Source organism: Dendrobates tinctorius, unplaced genomic scaffold, assembly GCF_039654945.1.
Source record: "Dendrobates tinctorius isolate UK_male_01 unplaced genomic scaffold, ASM3965494v1 ptg000126l, whole genome shotgun sequence".
In the NCBI taxonomy this organism is placed as follows: Eukaryota; Metazoa; Chordata; class Amphibia; order Anura; family Dendrobatidae; genus Dendrobates; species Dendrobates tinctorius.
In genome coordinates, this window is record NW_027361794.1 from 969,843 (window position 1) to 979,891 (window position 10,049).

Here is a 10,049-nt window from a genome sequence, read left to right on the forward strand (position 1 = left end):
GACTGGTGGCAAGCATGCCAAGAAAGCTGTTTTTTAAAATCATGTTTATTCCACAAAATATTGATTTCAGAACTCTTCCTGAGTAAAAACATTAGTATTGTTGTTTCTAAATGATTATGAACTTGTTTTATTTGCATTATTTGAGGTCTAAAAGCACTGTTTTTTTTATATTTTGACCATTTTTCTTTGTTAGAAAAAAAATACAAAATTTATTGCTTGGAAATTTGGAGACATGTTGTCAGAAGTTTATTGACTAAAAGATTTACATTTTACTCAAAAATATACCTATAAAGAGAAAAATCAGACAAACTGAAAATTTGAAAGAGGTCTCAATTTTTGCCAGAGCTGTATATATATATATATATAGTGGGATTTTTGATGCTTAAATGGGTTGTCCACTACTTGGACAACCCCTTTTCATTCCTCAGGTTTGATCCTGTTAAAATAAAAACAATTTTACAAACCTCCCATACAGATGACCTTCCAGAGGTGTCGGCACCCGGGGCTCATGTGAGCCCTGAACAAATCAAACATTAAAGAGAAATTGGAGAGCAGCCATTCCCCTGACTTACAGTTGATATTCAACACGTCCGAAGGCAGGGACAGTGAAGCTGGCCTTGATTGGGCGCAGGGCTTGTGTAATGTAACGTCACATGAACCCTGGGAACGCGAGTTCCGACAGCGCTGGGAATGGCACTGGCAAGGTAGGAGATTATGACTGATTTTACTTTAATGAGGTCAAACATGAAGAATGACAAGAGGTTACCTGGTAGTTGACAACACCTTTAAGAAGGTACATTTTTCAGTTAAAACATTTACATTCTGAATACGAAAATGGCTTCTACCCTGTGTGACTGCTCATGTGACTAAGAAGAGATGATTTCGTTACAAAACATTTCCCACATTCTGAACAAGAAAAAGGCTTCTCCCCTGTGTGAGTTCTCTGGTGCATAAGCAAATTTGTTTTCTGATTAAAACATTTCCCACATTCTGAACATGAAAAAGGCTTCTCCCCTGTGTGAATTCTCTGGTGCCTAAGCAAATCTGATTTAAGGTTAAAACATTTCCCACATTCCGAACATGAAAAAGGCTTCTCCCCTGTGTGAGTTCTCTGGTGCTTAAGCAAATTTGATTTATGGTAAAAACATTTTCCACATTCTGAACATGAAAAAGGCTTCTCCCTTGTGTGAGTTCTCCGGTGCTTAAGCAAATCTGATTTATGGTTTAAACATTTCCCACATTCTGAACATGAAAAAGGCTTCTCCCCTGTGTGAGTTCTCTGGTGCTTAAGCAAATCTGATTTATGGTAAAAACATTTCCCACATTCCGAACATGAAAAAGGCGTCTCCCCTGTGTGAATTCTCTGGTGCTTAAGCAAATCTGATTTATGGTAAAAACATTTCCCACATTCCGAACATGAAAAAGGCTTCTCCCCTGTGTGAATTTTCTGGTGCCTAAGCAAATTTGATTTATCGTTAAAACATTTCCCACATTCTGAACAAGAAAAAGGCTTCTCCCCTGTGTGAATTCTCTGGTGCTTAAGCAAACTTGCTTTCTGATTAAAACATTTACCACATTCTGAACATGAAAAAGGTTTCTCCCCTGTGTGAATTCTCTGGTGCTTAAGCAAATCTGATTTTTGGTTAAAACATTTTCCACATTCTGAACAAGAAAAAGGCTTCTCCTCTGTGTGGGTTCTCTGGTGTCCATCAAGTTGCGTTTTCTGGTTAAAACATTTCCCACATTCTGAACAGGAAAATCTATTCTCTGCTGTGTGAATCTTAACAAAAGACTTTTCGAGGGGAAAACTGTTTCCATATTCTGAACGTGAAAATGGCTTCTTTTCTTTAGGACCAGTAAGTTTTTTAATGTTTATTTTGCGACTTTGATTTTCCTCAGTAATTGGTAATGAATCAGAAGACATAACCTGTTTAAAGGAATCAGATGATTGATCTTTGCTGTGAAGCGATGATGATATATCTGAAGTAATGGCGTTCACTTCAGTTGTATCCTGTGGGATCTCAAAATCTTCTGGTTTAAAAACTGAAGATGTCAGCTGTCCCTCTGATCTCCTGGTACAGTCATCTGCTAAGAATAAAACCTATTATTTTTGGATAAAATATTCTTGAATTTTTCATTTTTAAATATTTCCACTTAAACTGTTAGTAAAAATGGCAAGTTATATAAAATATTGAATCATTGACTGAGACAATGACAGTTCATAGTCTAATAGAAAATATCACAGGATGAACCAGTAGAGCATCAACTCATCTCATAAAAAACAAGTCTCTACATAGGTCCATCGTCTGTCAACGGAAAAACAGAGGTCTCCACATCATTAGTGGCTCAAAGGCTCTTAAAAAGCAACAAGGCTTCCATAAACCAATCCAGCAATATCTGCTATCCCAATGTTAGCATCCATGTGTAGGGAGGAGGGCCCCCGCAGAGTGTCTGGGCCAGAACCAAGGGGACCGCCATCTAGGTTCCTAGTGGAACTGTACCCGGTGAACGGAGGAGGAGAGTGGACGGCTGAGAGTGACAGAACAGCAAGGGGACGGGCGAGTATGAAAGGGGCAGGGAGCACGCAGGGGAGTCAGTTAGCGGAACGGCAGATACAGAGCAAGAGACTGTGGGGGTGTGAGAGAGCCAGAGCGACAGACGGTGACCAGAGAGGAGACCACCAGCAGAGGGGAGATTTACAGTGGCCTTCAGGGAGGAAGCGCCGAGCTTAATGACAAGAGACTACCGCTTCACAACAATCCGGGGTCACGAGCTGTCCACGGTCGTCCACAGCCATTGCCGCTGTGCTCCATCCCGTTGCGGCCTGTCCGCTGCCTCTCGCGGCCGCTGCACTCCAGCCCGTGGTTGCGGCCTGCCCGCTGCCTCCCCGCTTCAGCCCGCGGCTGCAGCCTGTTCATCACCGCCCGCAGCTGCCATCACCCCGCTGCAGTCGGCAGTTGGGGCCTGCTCCTCGCCTACAGAGAGACTCTTTGCACAGGCCCAGGCAGTGCACATGGCCTACCAACCGCCACTCCTCGTAACTGCGACACAACCCTGCTTGGAGACTGGAGTCTCCTTGAACTCGCTAATGAGCGGAACCCCGCTGTTTTTACAGGGGGTTACCTCATCAAAGGACTCCCTCAGGGCCTCTTGTGCCCCAACTCCTCCTGGGTGCCCAAAGACTACGCCAGATCTTCAGCAGCTGGGCCCAGCGGCTGCGGCGCCAAAGCAGCTTTGTAGGATAGGCGAGGGGAGTGCTGATCCAACAGGAATGGGGGGGTGACCCACTTCTTGCCGCCGACAGACACGAGACAGAGACAGGAGTTATATTCAACAGGTCCGTTTTTATTGGCCGCCTCTCTGACGACCACTGCACTTCATCAGAGGAATTTCACTGTTCTCTTGCTCACAGACCCGGGTACCTTCACTTTTAAGTTTCACCGTCGTGGCGTCCTTTGTGGCTCTTCCCACCGTGGCTGCCCTAGGCACTTCCACCACAGCGTTTCACCATCAAAGTACACTGTCCACTTGGTAACCCCAGACCGTCTCCGTCTGCGGCTAGTGTCCTTTTGGGTCACCCCCCGTGACCGTCTCCACTGTGAGTCACTCTCTGAAGGCTTTTACCGTCTTTCTCCCTACGGTAGAACCTTCCCTCAGCCCTTATACTCCCAGTCCTGGTAGCTCCGCCCACTATCACCTGACAGCTACCTTTGACCAATGACAGCTACCTCGACCCATGGCAGTTACACAATCACTTTCTCCTATACTCCCCACTGCTTCATCAGAGACGCCGAGAGACGTCAGGACGGATAAGTGACACTATAGGAAATAAGGACCCATAGTCGGCCATACCGCGGCCCTATAGTAACCGGCCTTTGCCGGGTTAGTCGTGTTCTCTTTAATAGTGTTTGTTTGTGCTGAGTCCCTGCGAGGACAATATCTGTTACTTTGTTTTGGTTGCTTAGTATAGCCCTAGCGGCTTCAATTTATTAAAGTTACTTCCCAAAGTACAACTCAGTCTCACGTCTCGTCACTGCATCCTGCGTACCTGCTATCACCTACACATGTATTTGGCATTACTATAATGAGAGGAAGCCACTTAATTTACAGTGTGTGTCTCCTGGGGCACAATCTGGGCGCTATGTGCTGGGTAATAAAAAGGTATATTTGCAATTATCACTCCAACATCCACTGTGTGCTAATTTCCAGAAAGAGCCTGTGGATTAATTCGCTGAGGGTTATAATTTCCCAAATTTTGCAACTTCATGGATATTTCTACTGCTCTGATTTTCTGCCCTTTTGACATATTAGGGCTTCTTCAAATGGTGAGTCCCATCTCCTCTGGGATCTGCTCCTGCGACATCAGCTTCTGTCACCAGGTGCAGCCTTATTCATTTTCCAGGTGTCGCTGGTAATGGAAGAGACGTCAGAACCAGAAGCTCTGGGTGGCACAGGCTCTGTCCAGCCACTACAATTAGGGTGCCTGTGACCAGTAATAGCATCTAGTCTAGCAGAATGGATGAGTGAGCTGTCCAGCTGGAGTAATCTGCTCCCTGCTTCAGCCAACTGGAAAGCACCACACTACTGAAGCTCGAAGCATATAGCTGGAATCTGCCACATACAGCCTTGTTCGCCTCTGGTTCAGTCCTCTGTGCTCAGCTCCAGATTTGTGTATTTCTTTCCTGTTGTGACCCCTGCCCGTTTACGGATTATTTTTGCATCTTCTGATTTTGTATTTTCTTACAGGCCCATCATAACATTTTTTTTCCAAGTGATTTTCTAAGTTGTCAGCACATTCTACGTATCCTGTCATATGACTTTATAGCAGTAGCGTAGCTACCGGGGGGGGCAGAGGGGGCGGTCGCCCCGGGCCCTGCTCTCTAAAGGGGTCCACCGGAGCTACACTAATGTAACTGTATCGGCGTGCACAGCGCGCCCATACAGTTACATTCTGCAGCAGAGCAGGGAGAATCGATCTCCCTACTCTGCCGCCCAGCCGCTATGGGCCCCTGAGAAAGCAGTGGGGGGACCCCCCGCTGCCAGCAGTGGGCTCACAGCCAGCAATGTTATCCTGAGTTAATCTGTGCGTTCAGGACCTTTGATGAGGTCACACAAGGGGCGGAGTCAGGAGGTCACATGATCAGGGACTTCAGTGGCTGGCTGCAGGACTCTGCTGTGCTGGTTGTCTTGAATTGGTGCTGGATAAGGTGAAGTTTATGTGTGGGGTCGGGAGGGGTTTACAGCCAGGTGGATGTAGCAGAGCTGTGTGTGTATGAGGTGTACAGAGCGGAGCCGTGTGTGTAGAAGGTGTACGAAACGGAGATATGCATGTATGATGTGTACGGAGGAGCGAAGCCGCGTATGTATGGGGTGAGCGGAGCCGTTTGTGTACAAGGTGTACGGAGCGGAGCTGTTTGTGTACAAGGTGTTCGGAGCAGAGCTGTTTGTGTACAAGGTGTACGGAGTGGAAACGTGTGTGTACGGGGTGTACAGAGCGGAGCCTTATGTGTACAAGGTGTATGGAGTGAATGGGGGGTGCTGCCTTATACTACAGTCTGCCTGTGGGGGGAGTGCTGCCTTATATTACAGGCTGCCTATAGGGGGTTGGGGGGTGCTGCCTTACATTACAGTCTGCTTATGGGGGGCTGCAATATTGACTCTGCCCATGGGGGGGCTGCATTATACTGTAGAGTCTGCCTATGGGGGCTGCATTATACTATATTGAGGACTATCTGGTGTATTATACTATATGGAGGCTATCTAGGGGGCCATCATACAATGTGGAGATTATTGAGGGGGCAATCATACAGTGTTGGAGCCATCATTGGGGGATACTAAGGGGTCAGTATGTATACAGTGAGGGGGTATATTACTGTGTATAGGGGAGCTGTACAGGGGGAGACTCAGGACATTAATAAATGTAAAGTGGGCACTTATTGTTATAGGGGAACTCAGGTTACAGTGACTGTCAAACGGGGCACACAGAGGGCAATATTACATTCTAGGAGACAATATGTGGGCACTGTTTTCTAGGGAAATTGCACCCGGCATTACTATATTATAGAGGGATGCTTTAGCATTTAGAGGTCACACAGAACCACACAGTAGGTGCAGTAATAGGGACACATACGGCAGCAGCGGCTCAGTATTGGGGTATCAGGTGCAGTAATAGGGACACATACGGCAGCAGGGGCTCAGCATTGGGGTATCAGGTGCAGTAATAGAGACACATACAGCAGCAACGGCTCAGCATGGGGGTATCAGATGCAGTAATAGGGACACATACGGCAGCAGCGGCTCAGTATTGGGGTATTAGGTGCAGTAATAGGGACACATACGGCAGCAGCGGCTCAGCATGGGGGTATCAGGTGCAGTAATAGGGACACATACGGCAGCAGCGGCTCAGTATTGGGGTAGCAGCAGGATGAGGAGTTTGTGCAGGTTAGGGATAGATGGTGATGGGGCTGGAATATGAGAAGTGAAACATGTCTTTGTTGTATTCTCTGTAGCAGAGTCGTGGCTGGAGAAGTTGTCAGGTCGGTCTGGGCCAGATGGAAAAGACGTGAAAAGTGAACGATTCCATCAGAAAGAACGTCAGCGGTAAGGCACTATCTGTAACTGTGCAGTAATCACTTGTATGTTTTGTAGGAATGGTATTTACCACTGACCATGTAATATCCATGTTGGTCTTTATATTGGGATTATTTTCAGTAACAGCGCAGTCATTTTCTACATCCACTATTAGTGTGCGTCACCGAGTTGTAATCAAAGTTACCTTGTTAGGGGCCCACTCAGAAGTTTCGCCCCCCCTAAAGCAAAACCCTAGCTATGCCTCGGCTTTATATTTTACAGATTTGCGAAGGTAACAATCAGCGACTTTCACAATTTCGCAAAGTAATTTTAACATTTTCAGATGGAGAAGAATATTGTTGTCTAAAGGCAAAATGGCGATCACACAATTGTGATACGGCCGGACTACACCACCGATAAAGTAGCCACAGTCAGTGACTGAGAAGAATCTGTGACTAATCTGCATTTAGTGGTTACTACTCACCTGGGCGGCTATCTGTAGGAATCTCCTCTTTACACCGCTCATCACCCCTCACATATGTCTCTGTAGTATTAATATGGGTCAGAACTTCACCCTGAAACAAATATTTTAAAAGTCACAGACAGATGGAGAAGTCACATCTATGATCAGCTCTAATCCTGCCATCTCCACCTTCTCTCCATCTACCTGATGATCCTGAGGAACATTGGGATCTTCTTGTTTACAGTCCTGTGGAAGAAGAGGACGGGGACATCTCTCTGGTGTTGTCCTCTTACTGGATACATCTGGAGGAAACACAGACAGGGACTGAATTCATTCTTTACATACAGATAATTATAGGCCGTGTGTATTTAGTCCTGTCTATTACCTGGTGATGTGAGGGGCTGGGGAACCTCCATCATGACGTCCTTGTACAGATCTTTGTGTCCTTCTAAATACTCCCACTCCTCCATGGAGAAATAGACGGCGACATCCTGACACCTTATAGGAACCTGACACATACAATGATACCGTCATCCCCCCAATCCCTTCATAGCGTTACTGTATAATGTCCCAGCATTCCCAGTAGTGTCACCTCTCCAGTCAGCAGCTCAGTCATCTTGTAGATCAGTTCTAGGATCTTCTGGTCATTGATGTCCTCATGTATCAGGCAGTGAGGTGGAGGCCTTGTGATTGGGCTCAGGGGTCTTCCCCATCCCTCAGACACAGGGTCCTGACAGCGCTCACTAGAGGTCTTCTTCACTACTGTGTAATCCTGGTTATGGAGAGACACATTAATAAATCTCTCTACAGACATTTCCAGAGTCCTCACCTCTCCAGTTCTGTCCATCTGTTATTCCCATAGATAAGAATGATGTAATGTGACGTCATCAGAATCTCTCACCTCTCCAGTAAGCCGGAAGAGGATCTCTAGGGTGAGGTGTAATATCCTCTCCACCATCTGGTCTCTGTCCATATCCATCTTTGATGGGTAAATCAGGAAAATTCTCTTCTATAGAAGATCTTCACTGAGAGGATCCGATATTGTAGAGACCTGAATAAGAAGATGAGCCGATGTAACATCATAAAACTCCTGTGTAATAATACAATTACTGGAGATAATAAGGGAAACATATGAGGAGATAGAACGTGTAGATGTTGTATTCTGTAGTCTTGTATGGACTGGAACATAAGTTGAATTTCTGACTAACACATCTCCTCCATGCTCCCAATCACTGGCTGTTACTCACTGCTTCAGTAACTGATTGGCTGTAGGAATCAGAAGTTCATTAGAATTGACCAGGAAATACAGAGACTGGCGGGGACCCAAGCACCAATGGTATTTTTAATATTTTACAACATTCTGTTTTCTTCTCTACATCTTCTAATAAAACCTATATATTTAGGCCACAGACAACGAGCAGTTTCTCCCTCGGAGTCGGCAGCTGAATACGTTTCTCATAGACTCATCTTCTGTCTATATGAATGTTTCCTGAAATTACTGTGGGAACACTATACTGTGTGGAGGCCCCATATTAGGAGAGTAATACATGTCTCCTTGGTTCCCGTCTTTCATAGTTGGGTCGTTTGTATCTATCAGCGGAAAAGGAACAAAACCATTGTGATTCTTATAAGGAGACAACACAAAAAAACCCTAAATATAACATTATATAACAACCCCACAATCTGTGACTCTTCGGGGTAAATCGCTCTCTCACCATTGGATTAGAGCTGATACTATGGAGCTAAAGAGACTAAACAGACTTTCTGTCCCCTCCATAAAGGGGCACTTTCCCGTGTTTGTCAGAACTGTCCGAGGATTATTAGAGGGGATAGTTTCCCCCCAATTAGAAGGGACACCTGTGGATATTGGGGTCTTTACCTGCTACAGTCCTGGTGTGGAGCCTCCACCCGCAGAGCCGCACTCCACATATATGGCCGCTCTGTGCGCACAGGACCTGTGATGAGGTCACAGGAGGGGAGGAGTCAGGGGTCACATGATCAGGGGCCTCAGTGTATGCAGGACTCTGCTGTGCTGGTTGTCATGGTGCTGGATGAGGGGAAGTTTATGTGTGGGGTCAGGAGGGGTTTACAGGGTGGATGTAGCAGAGCCGCGTGTGTACGAGGTGTACGGAGCGGAGCCGTGTGTACGAGGTGTACGGAGCGGAGCCGTGTGTGTACGAGGTGTACGGAGCGGAGCTGTGTGTGTACAAGGTGTACGGAGCGGAGCCATGTGTGTACAAGGTGTACGGAGTGGACCCCTCTGTGTACAGACCCCTGTGCACAGACCCCTCTGTGTACGCTGTGTATACCCCCAGCTTCGGTCACAGACCCCTTTGTGTATGCTGTATACCCCCAGCTTCGGTCAGAGACCCCTCTGTGTACACTGTATACACCAGTATATCCCCAGCTTTGGTCGCAGACCCCTCAGTGTACGCTGTATACACCTGTATACCCCTAGCTTTGGTCACAGACCCCCCCTGTGTATGTTGTATACACCCGTATACCCCCATTTCCATCGCAGACCCCTGTGTATGCTGTATACACCCGTATACCCCCGCTTCAGTTGCAGACCCCTCTGTGTACGCTGTATACACCTGTATATCCCCATCTTCAGTCACAGACCCCCCCTGTGTATGTTGTATACACCCGTATACCCCCATTTCCATCGCAGACCCCTCTGTGTACACTGTATACACCTTTATACCCCAATCTTCGGTCGCAGACCCCTCTGTGTACACTGTATACATCTGTATATCCCCATCTTCGGTCACAGACCCCCCAGTGTATGTTGTAAAAACCCATACACCCCCAGCTTCGGTCACAGACCCCTCTGTGTACACTATATACACCTGTATATCCCCATCTTCGGTCACAGACCCCTCTGTGTACACTATATACACCTGTATATCCCCATCTTTGGTCACAGACCCCTCTGTGTACACTGTATACACCTGTATATCCCCATCTTCGGTCACAGACCCCTCTGTGTACACTATATACACCTGTATATCCCCAT

At 46.7% G+C, this 10,049-nt stretch overlaps 1 protein-coding gene across 2 annotated transcripts; it reads right to left on the reverse strand.

Moving 5' to 3' along the window:
* Nucleotides 1–223: 223 nt before the first annotated feature.
* On the reverse strand, nucleotides 224–8,982 carry LOC141047032 (uncharacterized). 2 transcript variants are annotated; one of them, XM_073541955.1, is made up of 7 exons: nucleotides 8,913–8,982; nucleotides 7,935–8,084; nucleotides 7,626–7,805; nucleotides 7,419–7,542; nucleotides 7,238–7,335; nucleotides 7,055–7,145; nucleotides 224–2,085 (listed from the first exon to the last, which is right to left on the reverse strand). In XM_073541955.1, exons 2-7 carry the CDS (start codon nucleotides 8,010–8,012, stop codon nucleotides 842–844), a joined length of 1,815 nt encoding a protein of 604 aa, XP_073398056.1. In that variant the 5' UTR covers nucleotides 8,013–8,084; nucleotides 8,913–8,982; the 3' UTR covers nucleotides 224–841. The 2 variants fall into 2 exon arrangements, with proteins under 2 accessions (XP_073398056.1, XP_073398055.1); XM_073541954.1 differs by having other exon boundaries at nucleotides 224–2,088.
* Nucleotides 8,983–10,049: the final 1,067 nt, after the last annotated feature.

What these genes read in the sequence shown, in the direction of transcription:
- LOC141047032 (XM_073541954.1), bottom strand. Translation starts at nt 8,012, where the DNA reads ATGGATATGGACAGAGACCAGATGGTGGAGAGGATATTACACCTCACC. An exon ending in TCTTCCGGCTTACTGGAGAG is followed by an intron (nt 7,806 to 7,934) that starts GTGAGAGATTCT and finishes CTCCATAACCAG; the next exon opens with GATTACACAGTAGTGAAGAA. An exon ending in CTGAGCTGCTGACTGGAGAG is followed by an intron (nt 7,543 to 7,625) that starts GTGACACTACTG and finishes TGTATGTGTCAG; the next exon opens with GTTCCTATAAGGTGTCAGGA.